This window comes from Pseudopipra pipra, chromosome 9 (genome assembly GCF_036250125.1).
Source record: "Pseudopipra pipra isolate bDixPip1 chromosome 9, bDixPip1.hap1, whole genome shotgun sequence".
NCBI lineage: Eukaryota > Metazoa > Chordata > Aves > Passeriformes > Pipridae > Pseudopipra > Pseudopipra pipra.
In genome coordinates, this window is record NC_087557.1 from 14103313 (window position 1) to 14125354 (window position 22042).

Genomic DNA, 22042 nt, shown 5'->3' on the forward strand with positions numbered 1-22042 from the left:
AGACTCATCTTTAACATGGGAGAGATTCTGTATCACTAGCTTCACCACTTACTTATTTCTTTAAGGACAAAAAGCTCTAAAATGTTAAGGTGTTCACTAGCTGCTGCATGAATTTTCTGCTCAAAAAAAAACCCTGGAATTTGGAAATCATGGTTAAATTCCTAATTAATAACAAGGTCTTCCTTATAGCTTTTTCACCCAGAAACTTTTCTCAATACCTGATTTAAGTTCAGAAAACTCCCCTAACCATTTGCCTACTACTAGAAACTTTAACATATCAAAACCAAGTAAAGAAATAACATGTTCTAAATACTGCCATGAAGCATGCCACAAGCCATACACATACAGGTACAAGTAGCTACAGAATTCTAATTAGTAACATCCCCCAAAACATAAGCACATGTACAGTAAATTGCTACAAACCTTCAGTCTGGTCACCACACAACAGATGAGAAGTGTAGAAGAAGCAAAGAATGCAAATTTCTAGTTGAAACTCAAGCCTTTTGGAAAGGAAGATGCCTTCTTTTCCCTTCACTGTTCCCTCCACCTTTATAAACTACTGCTGAACTGTGGAAGGGAACTATGCTTGTTCTCATTCTCAATTGATTAATTGGCAAAGTAAATGAGATCAGGCTGCTAACTGGAGGAATCTGTGAATTTACAGCTGAGACAATCTTCCACCAGGCTGCAGAAAACAACAGATGTCATCCTGGGCAGGAGGAGTGCAGTCCCTGCTCTCCTGAGTGTGACAGTGGGACTCCTGTGGACACCTGAGTGGGCTTGATGACCTCAGCCCTTGCTTCGTTTTTTTTTTCCCTCCTTGTCTGTGTATTCTAAATAAAAGTAAGATTGTAAGTAGAGACTTCAGGAAATTACAGAGCCCTGAAAATGAGTAGTCAGCAACAGGTGGGTCAGATTCATCATTCCATTTGCAAACATGATGCTCCCTTGAATGCTTCTGCAGTTTGAATGTCATGCCTTAAGATTTCTAGAAAATCTATGAGGCCAAATGCTTGACAGCAAGGGAATATATTATGCTCATTTTAACAAGAGTCTACCTATAAAAGCTTGCTATAATGGGAAAAAAAAGTCCCTGCTGTTTTTGTACCATATTAAAATTAGTTAATATTCAAAACATGTAAAAATTAATTATTTGAACTGTTTATATGCAAGCTGAAATTACTTCCATGTTTCTCAGTTTAATGTTTTATTTTCATAAGAGGAGGGGTAAATTCCTTAGTGAAAATTCTCAGTGATGGTATTATCTGTATCTTTTGTATATTAAGTCAGTTTGTTCTTCAAAGCCATATGATATAATAATAGGTGAATTAATGAGTTGGGTTTTGCAAGTCATATTACACAAAGATTCTCAAGTCCTTATAAATTAATAGACTTGGCTCAGTAATTTAAGAGCAAAACTTGTCTCAAACCCAAGAATTCTTAGCAAAAGACCTTCTGAAATATGACTGTTTTCCCCATATCACTTGTATTGTAGGTGCAAACCTATTCAGTCATGAGTTCAGCTTCCAGTTTTTGAAGGCTCCATGCTAATAATACTGTTACTTGAGCAAAAGTCTGGAAACAAGTGCAAGATCGAAAGCAGTGAGATAAATACAATGAGATGAACTGTACAGCTAAAAGCATTTTCTTTGTTTTTATCAAATCAGAATTCATGCAATGGGGGGGAACTCTAATACACAGTGCTGCTAAAAGGAGAATGACTTGTTTGGTTTGGACAGTCTTCAGCTAAATAATATTGATTGCACATGTGTATAATATCACTTTTGAAGATACTCTTGGAAATTTATTCCTTCAAATTATATCTGTTTATTTTTCTGTCTGGAAGTACCCAGATAAATCAGGATGTTATTCATGGGGAGTTGTCCTTTTTTGTCTTCTAAAAACTGCCTTTCTAAGAAAAGAGAATAGGGACTAATAGTTGTAAACAGAAGTAAAAATAAGGAAGCAATAAAATCATGCAGCAAATAAGCAACTGTCACCAATACAATAAATATAATAGCATTCATATAACTTTGTGGCCTACTTCTATTCCTCCTCATAGAAAAGCAAAAAATAAAATAGTCCAAACTGAATCAGCTAGATACACTTTTTCCTAAATGTCACAGGCATTAATAAACCCAGGCCCGTTTCTTCTATGCCTCGCAGTTCTATAGCCATTTACACATTAAAAGTGTGTGATAACACTTCAGAATTGTCAATCTCGTATTCAAAACTTTGTACTAGGTAGTTTGCACAGACACTAGAGTTTCTGAGAACATGTTGATTAGAAGAGGGAATGGTAAGAGGCATTTAACACAGATCAAGTTAAAGTAGGATCCAGCATTGCATTAGGGCATGACAAAGTGTCCTAATGTGCTGAAAAGCCACAATTTCCAAACTTCCCTATTTCTGATGTCACATTCTCTTCTTCAGAAATCCTGTGTCTGTCTTTCATACACTTTTTACCTGCTGCTGCATGTAACAGCAGCAGGAAATACATCAAGCAACATTTCTGCTCCAAAAAAAAAAAGGACAAAAAAGAAAAGTTCACTTGGCCTCAAAGAGACCAAATGAAAAGCAAAAAAATATCAGACTTTTGAAACAAAAATCTAGCACACAGTTCTGGTGCTGATTACTGGTGAAGTTGGATTTATGCTGAAAATATTTGCTAATATAGTTAAACCTGTGCAACTTTCTTTGTCACAGGATTTCTCTATATTTGTTTGCATATTCCAGTCTTGCTGTTACAGTTAACTTATCTGGAGCAAGTAAACTATACAGGAAATAAACAAATTAAGAAAAGATGTAATGAATATATATTTTTTCTTGTATTAATTATTCCTGGCTCTGAAAGCAAATTATTGTAAAACATTTCACTTCACACTACTGTTCTGGTGTTGGCTAGAGTTTGAGAACAATAAGGCAGAATAATTTGGTTCTTCAAATACATTATGCACTGTAGAATTTCAGAGCATCAAATCAAAACATTTGAAATAGATGTTTTGCACTAAGCTCATCTGTCAAGCTGAGAATGGCACTTAGCAATACCTCAGTGCTATGTGTAAATAAGATTAGAATATGTGTTCTTTTAACAGAGTTGCACAACTATATAAAGATTGCAAATAAATTAGAACTATGTGATCTAAAACTCAGTTTCAGGTTTGACAGGTTCAAATTTGTTATGAACTACATACCTTCAAATTATAAATCTAGGTTGTAATTGAAAAATCTTCTGACAACTTCTCTCAGATCTAGAGAGAATTTATGTCTGTTTAGTAATGGAGGGTAGTTTTTGATCTTCCTCAGTAGTACACACTTTAGCATTCAACTAGCAGTGTAGAAGGAAAATCTCTGAACCTAAAGTAGGACACAAGCAATTGACTTATTTGCTGTCTTTCTTCTGAAAGCACTGTTGAAGCAAAATTAGTAAAAGGTTGAGTCACTCATCTTCAAATCAAAGACACTTGAAAGAAGACAAAACCAAAATGTCATTATACATTGGGGAATAATTCCAAGACTAACAACAAAAATATTTATAAAGCTGGAGTTGGGTTTCTGGGTATATGCAGCTCAAAGTTATTTTTTGCAATTAAAAAATGTCATTAATAGAAAATGAAGTCTCTGGACAAAGAAATATTTTGACAGTGAAGCTGGATTTACACTGAAAATGTTTGCTAATATAGTTAAACCTGTGTAACTTTCTTGGTCAAAGGATTTCTGTATAGTTATTTGCATATTCCAGCCTTGCTCTTAGAGTTCACTTGTCTGGAAAGAGTAAGCTATACAAGAAAAAAGCAAGTTAAGAACAGATGTAATGAATATGTATTTTTCCTTATATTAATTACCCCGTATCTGAAAGCAAATTAGTGTAAAGCATTTTACTAGAACTACTGTTCGGAGGAATAAATAAAGTTAAGGATACAAAAATATCTAATGTTAATTATATCTCCATTGCACTTAACAGTCTCTGTTATTTGCAACCTCTCTACTGACAGAGAGAGAACTGGAAGAGTTGGTGGAACAGACTGAAAGGAGATTGAGAACTCAGCCGGGTAAAGGCAATTAAACCTCACAACTAATAGGGGAATTAGTTGCTGAGCAACAATTATGGAAACATATGGAACACAAGCTGTATTTGCCAAGTGATCAAGGCAAAATGTATAGACACTAACCTGAGTGCCAGTTTAACTTAACAGCATTTTTAACTGCAACATTCGTTTTTAAAGAACAGAGTTTTCTTTCAGAATTAAATTAGATCAAGTTACGAATGTAAGTTACAGAAGACAGAGAAAGGGGAGATGGCAAAAGAGACTCATAAAAGCTGGTTCTCTGCCTGCCTTTATCAATTGGAGTCTACACTGCTGATCACTGGCAAATTATCCAAAGAAGCAGAACAAAACTTGCCTGTTTCTTTTCTGGCAGCAAGAAAATGTGCCTCCCTGTGCACTTCTCTTAGTTTCTTTTGACTTCAAATTTCTTCTGTGCCATCGAATCTAAGTCCAAGAAAATGTCCGACTCCATCCTTTCTTTCAAGTACCCCATAAAAGCTTTTGTGAGTCTAGTTTTTTTTTGTTTCTCAGATTCCTGTTTCAGATGAAACACTGAGCATTGCATTAGTCAATTCATGGGCAAAACAGGCCATATTAAGATTCAGAAAATGTCTGAGTTCCAGTTCCTAGTGCTACATCCTTTCTTTCCTAAAAATGGAAGTATCATAATCTTTATCATAGGAAGGTTCAGGAACTAGCACAACCAATGAAAGAGAAAATTCTTAGTGCATGCTTAATTCAAAAACCTTGTTAAGAATCCAAACTTTTAGTTGTGTATTTTACACACCACTACATGAATTCCCAATTAATTCAGTCAGTCTTTTCAAACAAGTAACAAAGAATAAACACTTACTCAATTTGAATGAGTTTGAGAATCTGTAAAATATTCACAAACAGAAGGACTGGATGCAATCTTTCAGATTCTGAGGTCATAGCTTTGGACTCAACACAAGATAGCAAGTCTGGATATAACCAGAATTATACCATAAGAGCTTAAATACTATATCAAATGAGTTTGGAAGCTGAAATCCAACCAATTCTAGCCTCTGTTAATGGAATTTCACCTCCCCCATTGAATGTCTGTCTCTGCCTGGCAGTACTAAGTGTTTGAAAAGGCAGCACCTAGGGTTCAAATTCCTCCTGAGATTTTAAAATGCCAAGGTGATGCAATCTCAGCTCAAGCTTCTGCTATTTGTCAAGAAGTGCCTATGTCAATCATGCTTCTCAGAATAAGAGGAGAGAGGGAGAAAAGGATCCTGTGAAACATTTGAAAAATGCAGTTCAAGTTTGCCTAGCCAGATTTTATGTTTAATTGAAATACTTTGAAGATCTTAAAACTCTAACAAAGTTATTAACAAAATAGAGTAATATTTAAGATTGGAACTGGGTAATCTAGATAATGATATAGTCTTCTTTTTTCTAAAGCATTTTGGGAAAATTTATCAGGGCTGATCGTGAAAAAAAAAAGCAGGAAAGTGGAAACACTATCAAGGACTGCAACAGCAGGTCCACAGTCTATTTTCCCCTTCTTGGGACTGCTAATTGATCGGCCCACTGTTACCTGCCTTTAGTGTCTTGCAATATCACACAGCATTATATTTGATAAAGAAAAAGATTAGCATTGATGCTACAAATTATTCACAGGGAAGGGCAAAGCTACGCTTATCCAGCTAAACCTTTCCCAATCTTTCTATATCTTTCAAAAACTAATATGCTGCTAGCTCAGAGAGTTGTTATCAAGTTGGTACTCAATGACCTTTATTGGCACAATGGCACCTATGCAGAAACTATGCAAGTTGTACAGTCATTTTTTTCCCCTACATATAGGACCTGCACTAGAAAATGGGAACCACCTCCAGCAAGAGTAACTGTTGGACGTACCTGTACGTGATTCAGCATGAGCTATACTGGGCTGTATCTGTGTGTATCTCTGTACCCATATGAACGTAAATATGCTTCTGAATTCTTATCAGACCCAACCTTATTCTATTTACTTCTCCCTTCTTACATCCTCTTGCCAAAAGACAAAGTGAAAAAGAAGTAGCAATTGCATTGATTAACAGGGGAAGATTATACTTGCTTTGCATACTGTTTAAACATTAGGCTTATTGGTTTTCTGAGGAGTTAGGAGACACACAAATCTAGCCATCCTGTTTGGAACCCTCTTCTCAAACAGTGCACCCTGTATATGCTGAAGTGCTGCTATTACTCTATTAAACTGAACTTCATTACATAAGTACGAATTTTATTTTCATGAGCACAACTCAAGGACATATGAATTGGTCATTTCTCAAGTTGATAAGCATCCTGTTTCTGAAATTTCTATGTCTCTGTCGTGCATTTTGAATTCAATTGCACTTCTGTTACATGAAAAGAATATGAAATGCTACTTAAATTGTGGTGATGGAAAATGCTGGGTTTGGTTTTAGTTTTTTTTAAACCAGATCTAGTAAATAACTTGCCATATAGTGATTTAGAAACTATTTTTGGAAATGAAGATGTAAGTACTGTGTAATAAAATCAATTGTAACTTAGAGGCCCGAAGAGAATAATTACAGTTCGTCCTACTCACTATAACTTCTAGGTTTTGGTGATGATTAGGCCTCTCTTTTGAAGGGATGTCTTCTGTGCATCCTGTTCAGGAGAATCTGGTTCTCAATGAACAGTTTGAGGCAATTCTCAAACTCTAATTCTTCTAGGTCATCATCCCAGATTTAGAAGATGTTTAGGGACTGTTTATTCATAAGGAGGACCTGGAAAATCCTTCTTACAAAGGAATTTTTATTGCAGAATTACAATCTGTCTTAATGGAGCAACAGATGCTATCTGATTAGATGTTTGCAGTTTATTTTGTCTTGTATGTTATGTTCTGCTAAAAAGAAAAGGAGAAAAAGAATGAATGAGAAGAAGAAGCCTGCAGTAAAAGCAGAGAATGGGAGATTACTGAGAAGATCAGGGAACAAATATAAAGCCAACTCTCCTGACTGAGTTTAAAAAGATGTTTTTTCTAAGGATCTAAAGGGACTTGCCAAGTTTACTGCAACCCATGAAAGACTGTGGAGAAAAGAGCAAACATGGAGGGCAGGACTATGTTTTGTAGGAAAGAATGAGTAGAAAACTTTCATTTAATAAGAACTTATATTTCTGTCTTATACTACATTATTGTATTTAAAAAGTGAATAATTCTGATGTTTGTCTAAATGCAAGTTAGTTTTCAGTTTATAAAAAGAAGAGATATATAGTCCAACATGTTCCTGTGGGTCTCAGCAGGAGTCAGTGTGGTTTAGATGATGGAGACTGATTCCAGGAAACAAAAACTAGTCTGATGTTATTTTGAAGTTAAATGTCATGGGGAAAGAACAAGATATCTGGACTAAAATAAAATCAGTTTTTCAAACTTAAAATCCTAGCCTATCTAGCTTTTAACAGAATAATCTGGAAGTACCTATTCTTTATGGGCAAAAGAACTGTAAATTCAGACTGATCAATGTTATTCATTTTTAGTTTTTGTTCTAAGGAAAACACTCAACATAAGAACATATTTCCTCTATGTACTTTACATTCCTTTCAAATACACTCACAAAGCTCTAAACCGAGCTAATCAAACAGCTACATGTTCAAAGTTAACAGTTTGGAATGCCAGCATTTAGGCTTTACAAGAGACCCTGACTTGATTCCTAAGACATCAAAATATAAAATATAATGACATAGTTATTTTAAAATCCTTGAGATATGCAGGGTTCAACATTCAGCTCTTTGCTACAAATCTCACAGCTTTTCTAGCTAAATACTGGTTACTGGATGTTTCCTCTCTTCCCTTCTTTACTAACTCCTAAAACAATTCACACAGTCACTAGATGTGCACTTTGTCAGCCCCCTGATATGGTGAAAGAATGCATTTGTGTGCTGGCTGCTGCAGGAGGATTGCTCCACACACAGGAATGTAATGCTTAAATCAGTGGTGCTGCATTAGCCTTTTATGTACTTTATTATTTTCTTTGTTCCTTGAAAACAAAATTTCAAGTCTGACACTGGGGGTATAAGTATACTAATTTTAGTCAATTTTATGTCTTATTTACACTGTTGTTTCATTTTTTTTAATAATGTCACTTTGCAGTAATATTTAATTATTCAGTAAGCTGTGAGCAATTATGTCAAGTTAAATAGATAATACACGTAGCGTTTGGACAGTGTTCTTTCCATTATGATTTTACTAAAGAATAAGATACAACTTTAGATATATTTTTCTGAACAACATACCATTATTTATTTTCAAAATCTCTGACCAAAAGCCTTTCTTTAATCACATACAGTAACTAATATATTATGAATTCATATTCAATATTATATTCCAGCTATCATTGACATGCTTCATTTTCCAAGGAAAATAGAAACACAAGTATATTAAATTCCAGTGATTATGATAATATTTTTTTCACTTAATTAATTGCAATAGAAACTTAGAAAGCTCAAAATAAAGACTGTACTGTGGCTCATACATGACAATTATTAGAAATCAGCCATTTCCCATTGTACAGAAAACTTTCAGAATTTTAAAGGCTGCCTCCAGTCAAGGAGGGAATCAATGCTGACTCTTGTAGTGAGGTATAGCAACATACAGTATGCAGTGTGCAACACTACTCAGCTAGTGTTCCCCAGGAAGGAGAAAAATGGGGTACTGTGGTGGAATAGAAGCATGACAGAAAGGACACAGCAATCTACTGCCTGAAGCTGGAGAATCAAAGCCATATCTACCTGACATCCTTACTGGTGCACAGACTGTAATTCAAAATGCACGATAGTAAAAAAAGTTCCCTATATACACCAGTCCTAACTGGGAACTTCTGATATTTTTTTAAAAGTCAAATCTATTTTTGATAAGCTCATTGACTCTCCTTGGGTTTGACACACATAAGTAGATTTTGGAAATATAATTTCAGAATTAAGTCTCCTGGGCTGTTCAACAGATGAACTGCACTGGTATAGCAGGCTTATATATATAATATATAATATATAATATATAATATATAATATATAATATATAATATATAATATATAATATATAATATATAATATATAATATATAATATATAATATATAATATATAATATATAATATATAATATATAATATATAATATATAATATATAATATATAATATATAATATATAATATATAATATATAATATATAATATAATCCAGAATTATTCTCCTACAGTTAAGCTGATCCACTTTCCAGTTATCTTTAGTCTACTCACCCCCAAGTTAGTGATAAAGGCAGTATAAACAAAGAGATGCAGGATATTAAAGAAATTCTCAATTTAATTTTGCTGGTTAGTGCAGAATGTTTTTTGTTGTATCAAATTACTCCAAAAGAGAAAGCTATTTTACAAGAGGATTAAACATTAGAATAGCAAAGTCAGAGTGCTGTTTACATTTTCCTCTCTCACAGTTCCTAAGTTTAATGACAGCGTAGAGATCACATTTGTTCAAATTTAAGCTTTGTTTATTTTACCCATGTAATTGCCTAACCTTCAAGACATGCTTACAGCAAATATTTTTAAAGAACAGTGAATTTGACTAGCTCTACCTTCACTGAGAAGTTATATATGCCACATCTAATATTTAAAAATCACTGGTTTTTAACAGTTGGTGAGAATGGGAAATAAGTTTTTCTAATAGTTATAAATAACTGTCTAGTAAAACACATTTATTTCAGTCCTCAAATGAAAGAGTCATGAGCTGAGACTGGATTCAATATGAAAAAAAGATGCTACTGTTAATGTACTTGCCTCCTTTTTATTGTCACTTAACATTTATATTGCCTTTTCTTTTTTTCGGTTTAGTCTCTTCCTCACAAACCCAAGGCTCAAGAAAAAAAACTAAGTAAATAAGGTCTGGTAGTTGCAGTTGTGTCTAGCGTCATTCGGGAAACATAAATCCTACAAGAGAGATGCATGAGAACTGCAAGATCAGTCGATGTCATTAAGATATTATGGGGTAGACTACATACCCCAAGAACCTACTTCACAATTGTGGTGCAACACCTGGAATAAAGTGAAGACAGACAGAATCACAAGCAACAGCTTGATTTGGCCAGCCAAAAGCACCTTGGCACAGAGGGAATCGATACAGTTTAGTGTCTCTATCTCCATAGTTTCTGTTGCACTTCAATGACATTTATTATTACTTCTGTAATTGCTTGCCCTCTAGCAGGAGAGCGTCACTAGTAAACAAACACAGCTGTACACAGCACTGCAGCGGTGCCCCACCACTCCTCTCAATGCAGCTGTGATATGCTGTCGACATCCGCTTTCTGAAGTCTTCTATGCATCATACTAACCAAAGCATAGTTTAAATTTTCATTTACACAATAGTATTTACCCCAAGGTGTTCCTGAAGATCACAGAAATTAAATGCACACAAATCTGCTGGTCAAATTCCCTTTTAGGAAATAATGCTGCAAAACAAAATTTCAAAAAGGATAATAAATGCATCACACGTAGTTCTGTGAGCAAGAAATAGAAACTTGGAGTTAACACCAAAGCAATGATGACAAGTGTGGGAAAGGCTCAAAGCCTCCCTCCCTGGGATGCCTCTCCCCCAAGCAGGCATCATTTCCACACAGGATCCCAAAGCCTATCCAGACCCAAAAACTCACATAAGATTTCTTCTTTTGCTAGTGTCTCTTTTTAAAGTATCGATATGACAAACAAAGAGATATGTGTATGACTAATGTGGTAACAACACAAATATTGAAAGCAGAATATCAGAAAAAAACATACAAATATTTGCTTCATGATTTCTACTGTCAACAAGAAATTCATGTTGTCCATGTGATTCCCCTGTAAGAAACACCTTTTGCAGATTTCAATTTTTATATCAACTTTGCTTATTCATTACTTTTTTTCTAAAAGTGAAATGAAGATCCATTAATGTCAGAACTGGATTTAAATTTTAAACTAGTTCTATCCCAGTGGTACTCTGTTATCTTAACATGTAGTTAAGCTACATATGATCTTCTAAAATCACAAGGTAATTTTAGAATCATAGAATCATTTACAATAATTTAGATAAAAAGAAAATCAGGGATGCACAAGTGATTCACCGTACTGGGGGTTTCACTGGTGTGGAGACTTCAGGAACAAACACAGCTACTTTTTTGTATAAATGTTGATTCTTCACTCCATTACACTAATTAAGTGACATTGCTTACCACAGAGTAAGCATCAAAAAGGGAACTTGGTAGCCAATTTTACAGCATTATACAAAGCCTCTTAATTAAAAATACTGTTACACTGTGGTATTTGTGAGTCTGTGGGTGCATTTATAACATGGCATTTGAGACAGCAGCTCTGCAAGAGAAATGTTGAGATATTTAAAGAAGCAGAGATTAAAAAACTCAGAGATTGTCTATCTAAACTTTGTAATTAAATACAATTCACTGTATAATTACATTAATTACCCTATCATATGGGTCACTAAGACAAATTAAACAAAGATCTAAAATTCCAGAGAAATATCAGGAGCAATTTCATTTTGGAAAAAGCTCCCAGGGATTTCAGATCTTACTCACGAGTAAATTTTACACTATTGAGCATGACAATATTGCTGACTTTTATATATTAGCAGGGAACGATGAATGTCTTGTGACACTACAAAATTTCAAAACACTAATAAGTATTACAAAATTTTACTTACATTTTACTTACAATCTTGCAAAACTATCAGCGTAAAGAAACCAATTTGTCACTGATGTCACCTGAGGCATTACACTTCAACAATTATATATGACAGTACAGAAAACACAGTGTTGCAATTGCTTTGCTAAGCAAGGAATTATTTTGTAGCTCTCTCTAAGTGAACCAGTTTAGAGACCTGGTAGGTCATACAGTAAAAATAGATACATGTATTTCTTTAAAAGAAAAAGGAGTTGTACAGATTTAGTTTTGTTTTTCTCCTCACTTTTCCCATAATCAATATGTGAATTGGTTCTGTAACATACATATCAAGGGAAGAAAATCTGTAGAATCTGCTTGTAATCTGGCAAACCTTCCCAATGGTGAACAACCTTGACTCCATTCGTTTCACCAGGGTGAAGATGTCACAGAGTGGAAGAGGTCATCTAACCCAAAACATGCAGCCAGGCTTGTGCTATTGCATGTCTCCCACATATTCTAAAAAATCACAGGAAGATCCTCCACCAATAGAAATGTTCCACTTATTTCAACATTTAAATAAATTAATTTGACTTTCATTTAGATGATTGTATCAGGAAAATGTGGATTTCATCTTAGGAGTAATTCTTTTCTCTGCAGATTGTAAAATGAGCAGAGGATGACTAAAATGGTTAGAGACACGTACAGAGATGATGCTTACATTTTGACATTACACTATGGGAGCCAAATACTAAGTTTCTCAACAAATTGCCAAAACTCTATGTCAGCAGAATGCTTGCTTGCACGTAGCAACATAAGGTTGAAATAAGGTGCGATTTTTCTGTGTTAAATGAGCTGCTAAAATACCATGAAGTGGGCAAGAAATGCGACCAGAATGTCACAGTTAAGTCACTAGTTGCTGAGCAGACTTCCATGTAGGGGCATCAGCCCATGTCAGGTACTGTGAGGTTCCTCTCACTGGAGCCAGGCAGTGCCAAGCAGTTGGGCCAAGAGGAGCAAGAAGAGCAGAGGCTGCAGCAGCTCCTCACCTCAGTACTTCTCCCTTTTTTGTCACACCCTTCCCTTGCCAGCCTGATCTAGCAGCACTGGCATGCTGTCTTTCCCCCATCTTTCAAATTTTCCCTTCAACTTCATTCCCTCAGAATGGTTACCTCGGTAAAGTTATCCAGTTTCCTCTAACCACACACAACTCCCTTCAGCTGGTAGGTAAGCTGGTTTAAACTGTTTACTTTGGCAAACTAGTGGCCTCTCCTCATTCTGCAGCATGGAGAAGGACATCTAAAAGCTTAGTGCTAACGAACACTGAAATATCTTGCTGGCAACAGGAATAAGGTAACAGTGGTCACACCGGTTAGTCTGGACAGCATCTGGATGGTTCCTCACCTATTTCAAGTATGGGAGTTCATGGCAGAAGAGGTGGTAATGAGAAGGGTGAGAAAGAGAAGGGGATCCTGAGATTACCTACATAAAAACTGGAAACCCCTGCTGACCCATTTTCTATCTTTTGTGGTGGAACTACAAGGAAATTAGGTGAAATTAAAGCCTAAAGGTGATCTTAAAGTTTCATATAAGCATCTCTTTTCTTTAAACAAGTGACTACTGTTTCTCCTTGTAAAGTCCTCTGAAAATCGACTGTGATCTTATAAGGTCACAATCTTGAAAAGCTAGACACACAGGATCTGTATTCTACACCAGGTTAAAAGCATGCAATATTTTTGGCTGATGTAATGCTGGCATTCAACTACATAGAGACATGGCTGAAATTTGATCAAAAGCAGGGCAGGAAAATGAGAAGGTGTATGGCTGGATTCGGTAATTTAGAAATCCAGGGTTTAGGTGTGCCTTGAAACACATTATATGAATTGCAGGCTGTGGTTGAAATAGATATTGTAGTTTGGTCCATATGCATTTATTCTGCGTTATGAGACGGAACTGCTTGCTTGCATCTAAGTATGTGTTAATCATGACAATTAAAGGCAATTAAATATGAAACTTCCCAATTAGTCTCTTACCTATATATTCCAAATACATCGTACAAAGCAGCATCAAAATAAAAAGAAGAGTCAGCTTAAGACTGTAAATGTATATATCTGCCTGAACTATGACACAGGTTCTACCGCATAGTCTGTTTCCCACCTTCCTGAGGCAGATCCCTGAGCTCAGTACGAACACAGCTCCCTCTAGAGCTTGAGTATTAGGCAGAACTACAGCACGCACCCCTCCGGCTCCGAAGCTCAGTTAAACTGCTTAGAAAGGGAGCACCGTGAGAGCCACACACATCCCAGAGGGGCCAGGGAGCCTGGCACAAAGGCTGAGATTCAGAAAACCCTCTGTCAGAGGCAGATTCCCTGTTATCAGTTAAAATTGCATACCTTTCCAATGTGAGCCTGTAGGAAAAGGGTTAACAGGCCCCTGGTTTGTGGGAGAGGTGAGGTACTAAGCCCTGAACACTTGAAACTTACTTGGTGTGACAGGTGAGCCTTGACAGGGTGCGCGTTCTCAGGCCTTAGGGAATAGAGCATGTCATCCAGCTGAGCACCCGTGTCCGACGTTCTGCATGGAGAGGCAAAGACTGACATATTTAGACCTTCAGAATGTACAGGATCAAAGCTAATTAACCCAACATCACTTCTGCATGACCAGCTGCCTCTCAGAGCAGCCATTTCCGAGCTGGGGTGCTGTTTGCCCATGACAGCCAAGCCAAAGGTTGGCAGTGGATGAAACTGGTTATCCAGTGGTGTCCAGTTTCACCACTATTCCAAGAGGGGAAGCGAGGGGCGGTACAAATGTATGGGGACGCCAAACAGGCAGGGGGACACGGATTGCAGGCACGTCCAGGTGTGTCCGGGGTCGCGGTTCAGGGCCCCTCTCCTCACGGCTTTCCTCGAAGATCCCCGGCTCCGCTTGCTCAGCCCGGGCGCTTCCGCCGCCCACACTCCCTGCCCCTTCGTGTCCCGCCGGCCCCCGCCGCTCCCACCGCCGCTCCCACCGCCGGCCGCGCCGGCTGCCCCGCGGGAGGCGCCGCGGTCCCCGCCTCTCCTGCCGATATAAGCCAGCGCTTCCCGCCCCGCCGCACTCACCGCCCTCAGACCCGTCGGGACCCACCAGATCCGCTCCCCGAGGATGCTGCGCTCCGCCGCCCCGGGACAGGCCCTGCTGCTGAGCGCCCTGCTGTGCCGCCTGGCCGCCGCCGGTGCGTGACGGACGGCGGGGCAGAGGGACGGGGAGGGGACGGGGGGATCGGCGCCGGGACTCGGTCCCTCGGACCCCTCGGACCCCTTGGACGGGGTGTCCCCGAGGGAGCCCGAGAAGAGCCGCGGGAAGGGGGGCAGCGGCACTGGCCCCGGGACAGCGGCTCTCGGCACTCGCCCTGTGGCCGCGGGACAGCGGCGCTCACCCGGGCACTGGCCCTGGGCCCGCGGCGGCCGCTGCTCGGGCCACCAAGGACTGGCTTCTGGGGAGTTCCTCACTCTCCACGGCCGGGGCGCTGCTGGGGAGCGGGGGCAGCCTCGGGGGTCGGCAGTTGCGGTAAGGTTGCAAGATTTCCTTCCCTTGCCCCAGCTCCGAGCTTGCCGAAGAGGTAGAGAAGGTGGTAATTTGAAAACGAGTAGGATATCGCTCAGTTAAACCCTGGATTTCCAGAGGTTACAGAGGCGCGAGGGGTTTTCCCATCCAGCTTCCTCCCAGACAGTTCCCCAAAGCAGCTGTGGCTGTCGTGGATCATCGCGGCGGACTCCCATCCGCTTGTGGGGGCCAAGAGTCCTGGTGAACTGCACCACATTTATTTGCTGCTTGAACATTCTGCATGTTCAAGCTTTTGTGTCGTCTTCAGAGGTCTTGAATCAAAAAGGGCTAATTAGACAGAATTCCAAATAAGTTAATTCATCGATTTGAGAGTTGTAAAACAGAAAATAATATTCTTCTCATATTTCTCACTTCTGCCAGGACACATTCCTTTAGTAAAGATGAGCATGAGCCCAGATGGTAGGACTGAGCTTTTTCCCCAAAACCAACTTTTCGGAGTAGCAATTAACAGCAACTGCTTCATTTAACTAAACACCAACTGCAGGGAAACAGGAATTACATATCATATGACTGATATTTTTCTCTTTTCTGTATTTAAAGGCTATGCAGCACTACCGACAGCAGTCAATATAACTTGGTCTTCAATCAATTTTAAAACTATACTACAGTGGCAGCCAAAACCATCAGATTACTTCTATACTGTAGAAATACACGGGTAAGTAGATAACACCAGGGTATATCAATTAAAGGCAATTGAAGAAGATGCAAATAGAGCATGTTTGAATATGTTCGAGAGTAAATGTAACAGGAAAAGAGCCCAAACATTAGGACTTGAGAGAATTCCCTCCCCAGCTGTTAATAGTTTTTTGTATCCAACTATAAGAATATGTGGTTCAGGCGTCTGGTTTTGCCCACTCTAAAAAATGGAGAGTTGAGCTAGAGATCAGTATTTCAGTTCTGGGGTTTGGTGCAGGCCAGCTGCATGAGAGATCTAGGCCAGGATACTTCGAAGAAGTTGTTGCTCTGTCTGACACACCATGTATTAGATAGAATTTCACCTTTTTTATGTTTTTCAAGGTGTCTGGTCTGAGTCTTTTGTCTTCAGTCTTGGGAGGTGTCTAATAAATGAGTCTGCATTTTATTCTAATTGGTGAATCACAATAAATGAATAATTTGTCTTGCTGGATAACACTAAAAATCACCTTTGTTCCTCTACCTCTGTTGACACGTCCTCTGTCATCATGTTTTATGTAAACTATAAAATATTGTGGACATAAAAGGTAGCCAGCTAATGTAAAGTGTCTAACACACCTTTCAGAACTGCACAAAAACTTCCACGAAGTTCAGTAATAAATCTGTGTTGTTCTTAGCTCCCATTTTAATACACAGAATATTATTAAATTTGTCCCAAAGGGAAAATGCATCATCAAACCTCCTACATATTAATGAAAAAGTGGTACTGTAGTCTCTTCTGTCTCTAACTAAAAGTGGCATGAGAGCTCTCTCTCATGACTAATGGATGAAACACCAGTGCAATGGCCTAATGTGCTCTTTCATTCTTTAAGGGAGTGATTAGATTAGTAGACTTAAAAGCACACACTTAGCAGAACAAATTTTATCAAATTCGTGAATCTGGAGTTTCTTTCCAGTGGTTTTGCTTGCAAAAAATTGAAATCTGTTTGCCCAAGATTCAGTGTAGAATCAGGTGTAGTTCTGCAACAGAGGCACCTCTTTAGACAAGTTGCTGTTCCAAAGTGTGCTTAAATGTTTGCTTTCTCATGTCTGTACATTTACAGAATACATTTGTTTCATCCCAAAGATCAAATCTCTGTCCCTTTTCAAAGCATCTCATGTGACACTATCAATAACTGATCTGTGACATAAGAAATCTGGTGAAGTAAGAAGGGAGTTCAGGTGACTCTTGAAAATAAAACGTGATCTATTTTGAGGAAAACTCATTTGTTAATTTCAAAAGTCACCACTCTTGCTCTTCCAGCTGAGATCACACAATTTTTCTTTTCCTTAATTCACCAGCAAAAAAAAAAAAAAAAAAGGAAAAAAATGGAGTAATAACTTTTTTTTTCAATCCTTCTTGTTAGGAAGTAAAATGGGGAATTAACACTTTTTTCCTGGTCTCATTACTAGTTCTCAGGTAAATGGACATGTTTTCTATTCTTTAAAAATCAAGATAAGAGTTTTTTGTCAATATTTTTAAAATCATAATTCTGCAATGAAATCTGCTGCTACTGTCTGGTTCTTAGTAACATTTGCCACTGCATAGTTGCAAAACCAAGTGACATATATGCGGAGACGTTGTTGTCACATTAAACTGTGTCAATAGAGCTTCCTATAGCAACTGATGTTTCTTAAGGCAAGAGTTTTCACATGCGTCAAGGATAACACATTCAAAGTAATTTATGCATCTTATATTTTTAAAAATAAATTCTGCAACTGCAGAAAAATGCAAAATCAGAACTACTTATGGTTTCTATCCATTAATATAAAAAATTGAATGTTTAATTCATATATGGGTCCAATAACATATTTCTGTCATATGGATCATACTTACTTCGCTTGATTCTACTTTGAATTGTGAAATACAGCTGTACACAATAGGTTTTCTTCAAGTGTTCTCTTCTTTTCAGCCTAATACCCCTGCAAGACTGTTCTACCGGATGAGGGAAATCTACACAGTTTAAGGGGAAAATGTTTTTCAGTGTATCTAAATATGTAAGTGTCTGGTTGGAAGCTGTTGACACTTCTTTCTCGCTCTTTTCAGACAGACATCTGACATTAAAAAAAAATGCATACGGACAACAGAAACAGAGTGTGATGTCACTGATGCGCTCAAGGATGTGAAAGAGACCTACGTAGCCCACATACTGTCTGTAATGCCCGCGGGGATGGATAACTTTGAAGAACCACCTTATGCACTTTCTGAAAAATTTACCCCTTATAGTCAGAGTAAGTAGGATTGCCAATTAAATCTTATTATAAACTTCCTTTCAAGACTAGTTCCATTGACCTAAACAAGATTTAGATTGAGTTTAAAGGATTTTTTCTATAGATTCTTACAATAGCCATGCTGATACTGGAGAAGACATTCAGGCATAAAGCTTTTGTTAACATTGTGTACTAGATGAAGATACTTGTTTACAACCCAGGACTTCACCCTATTACTTTGGCTTCTTAAAGTCAGAATAGATTTGAGACGGGAAGTTAATAAAGAGTGGAAGAAAGAAGAGCATGTTGCGTAGAAAAGATGATATCAGCTTTTTAATTCTAAAAATCTTTGTTTAGCTGTTATCGGAAAACCAGAGATAAAGAATTATACACAAAAAGGTTCAGAACTGAATGTTGTGATCAAAGATCCACTTACACCATATACATTTCCTAATGGAAGCTTTCAAAGTATTCGAGATATTTTCCAGCATGACCTGGAATACAAACTCTACTACTGGAAAGACCAAAGTTCTGGAAAGGTAAGGTCTAACTCTAGTTTTCATTCTGTAATAATTTTAATATTCTGTAGCTGTATTATAGTTACACAATTTCTGTGCTACCTTAAGAGCTGACACTTGAAATATTTTTTTTTTCCCCTTTTAGAAAGATGCAACAACAAAAAGCCATACGTTTGAAGTAAGCGTTGAGAGCACAAAGAACTATTGCTTCTATGTCCAGGGATTCGTTCCGTCCCGCAGAGAAGACCGTAACGGTCAAACCAGCGTGATGCACTGCACCACTGCACAAAGGGGCATCTTCGACGGTGGGTACCGCCTGACGTTTGTCACACCACAGTCTTTATCATTCTAACAAAAAGACATGTCTTTAAATTGGGATGCCTGTTATAAACCATTTACTGTGTAAGTTAGAAGACACAGTCAGAACATGGAAACTCATTCGAAGAACTCACTTCAAGTCAGAGTCCACCATCTTCAGCTAGTTAGAGTTTGTTTTAGGGTTTTGCTCAACTGTGTTGATTAAATTGTCTGAATTGATGACTGGTCACTGAAACTTCAGATCTCATCACTAGCCCTCAGCTTTGTTTTTTTTCACCATTGTTTCCCTCAGATTCTTCCAATAGGAGGTCCCACAGTAAGTGCTTGAAGGATTAGCTCTAAAGCATACGAGTGCTGGAAACCTATTCACTGACTTTAGTTTGAACTGACCTTTAGTTACCCCTAAAGCAGATGGTGAGACTAAGACTTTCTTTACTATTACAAGGTCAGAGGTTGGCAGATTGACTTCTTTACTGGTAGATAAGTTAAGGAGTGGTCAGTGAATCAGCCAGTCAAATTTTAGACAAACAATCTGGATAACACTTTCTTCAATATAAAGTTATCAATATTATTTAAATAATATCACATTGCTGTACTGCATCTTTTTTCTCCCCCAGATAAGAAAATCTCTTCTAAAATTGGCAAATGAACTCAGATTAACTTCCCTATCTAAATATGTATTTTTGTTTATGACAATAGTGCTAAATTACAATTTAATTACAACTTAAATAGAAAACTCTTCTCTAGGTGTTTTCTAGCTTATAACCTAGAATAAATTCCTACTTGGACGGAAATGATGTAGGGACAGGGGGAACAGTTTGATTTATTCTTGTGGTGTTAGCACGGTATTTTAGTGCACTAACTAAACTAGATTAAAACCTAGTGTGAACCAGGTGAAATAAAGCTTTACCTCAGTTCAGCAAATTCATGTTAAAATGTGTTTAGTTCACACTGAATTCTGTGGTACTGTAAAATATAGAAAGGATTTTTTTCATTCAGTGGAATGAGTGCTAAGAGTTTGTAGCATTGTGTCATTATGGATTCTGATAACTGAATCTTGCACTTTTTTCCTCCCCTACAGAATATGGAGCAGAAGTCTTTATCATCGTAGCAGTGATTGCAATTGCAGTCATCACTCTTGCCATTGTCCTACCAGTGATTCTGTGCAAACGCAAGAAAGTAAGAACTGCGAGAGAAAAGCAACCACTTAATGGTGTCTAAGGAAAAAGTATTGTGGACACTAATGGCAGCACCAAGGCAAAAAAACCACCACAACAAAAAGCCATAAATTGGATAATTGGGTGGAGCTTTTTAGGCTCTCTGAAACAGGAATTTTGAAGCCCAAATTTTAGTGGCTGGAGGCTGGAGGAGCATTCTGGTGATCTGATACAATCATAGAATTGTAGAATATGCTGAGTTGGAAGTGACCCACAAGGATCATCAAGTTCAACTCCTGGCCTTGTGTAGGATACCCCAAGGCACACACAGTGTGCCTGAGAATGTTGTCCAAACACTTCTTCAAATCAGACAGGCTTAGTGCTGTGACCACTTCCTTTGTGAGCCTGTTCCAGTGCCCAAACACCCTCTGTGTGAAAAACCACCTCCTAATATCCAACCTAAACCTACCCTGACTTGGCTTCATGCCATTTTCTCGAGTTCTGCCACTGGAAACGAGAGTGAAGAGTCAATGTCTGCCCTCTGCTTCCCCTCATGAGGATGCTGAAGACAGCAAAGAGGCCTCCCCTCTGTTTCTTCTTATCCAGGCTGAACAGACCTCAGCTGCTCCTCATATGGCTTCCCCTCAAGACCCTTCACCATCGCCCTCCTTTGGATGCTCTCTAACACCTTAGTGACTTTCTTATATTGCAGTGCCCCAAACTGCACACAATAATTCAAGGTGAGGCCGCCCCAGCGCAGAGCAGAGATGGACAATCCCCTCCCTTGACCAGCTGGCCATGCTTTGCCTGATGCCCCCCAGGACAGGGCTGGCCCTCCTGGCTGCCAGGGCACCACTGACTCATATTCAACTTGCCATGAACCAGGACCCTCAGGTCCCTTTCCACAGTGCTGCTCTCCAACCTTTCATTCCCTAGTCTATAAACAAAGCCAGGGTTGCCCAGTCCCAGGTGCGGAATCCAGCACTTGCCCTTGTTATACTTCATATGGTTGGTGATTGCTCATCTCTCTAATTTGTTATGGTCTCTCTGCAGAGAGCTCAACCCTTGTCATAGACTGTTCCCAAGCCACTTCTATTGTCCTGTCTGAAACAGGATTGTGAACTAAAGGTACTTTTGGCTTGATCAGTATGGCCTTATTGAGCCAGAAGATTTATGGTACAGCTTTACGGTACTTGTGAGGGGAAAGAACACTACTTCTGAAAAATATGTGTCCTTTACCTAACTAAAGGAATATCATTCTGTTTCTGTGAAACAAAACCTGTATTTATCTGCCTTTTAATATTATTAACTGGTGAAATGATCCGTTAGTTCAGATGTGACAAAATTGCTACTATTATTTCTGCACTTCTTGGATAAAATTAACTTGGTCTATTTATATTTGAATATAGACAATTGAAGGTAAACAAACTGAAACTACTCTACTAGTGACTTGTAAGGAACTCTCTTGGAGCAGGTACCTGCTATCCCTCTGGAAAGCATATCCAGATTACACTACATTGAGAGTTGTACTGACAGGGCAGTCTGATAGTTCCAAGTAAGTGTTAGAACAAATACTTTGCAGGGTTTGAGTCAGTAATAACTCACTCCATGCAAGCACTGAATAGGTAGTATTTACTACATTTTGAACATAATTTTTAACTAAACAGCTGATGAATGAACAGTTTCTGTGGCATAGATTCAAATAATCTTGGTATTGGGATTTGAAGGTAGATGTTGCTTTGTCTTTTAATATTTATTTTATAAACGAGAATCTAACTTTTATACTGGTGATATCTGTATTTATGGTGATAATTTATACTTTTCTAGTGAAATAAAGGTGACTGGAAAAATAA

At 38.1% G+C, this 22042-nt stretch overlaps 1 protein-coding gene across 1 annotated transcript; it reads left to right on the forward strand.

Moving 5' to 3' along the window:
* The first annotated feature begins 14787 nt into the window (after positions 1-14787).
* Positions 14788-22042, forward strand: F3 (coagulation factor III, tissue factor). Its single transcript, XM_064664730.1, has 6 exons — positions 14788-14921; positions 15854-15968; positions 18033-18217; positions 18554-18735; positions 18860-19019; positions 20114-22042. The coding sequence occupies exons 1-6, from the start codon at positions 14852-14854 to the stop codon at positions 20251-20253; spliced, it is 852 nt and encodes a 283-aa protein (XP_064520800.1). The 5' UTR covers positions 14788-14851; the 3' UTR covers positions 20254-22042.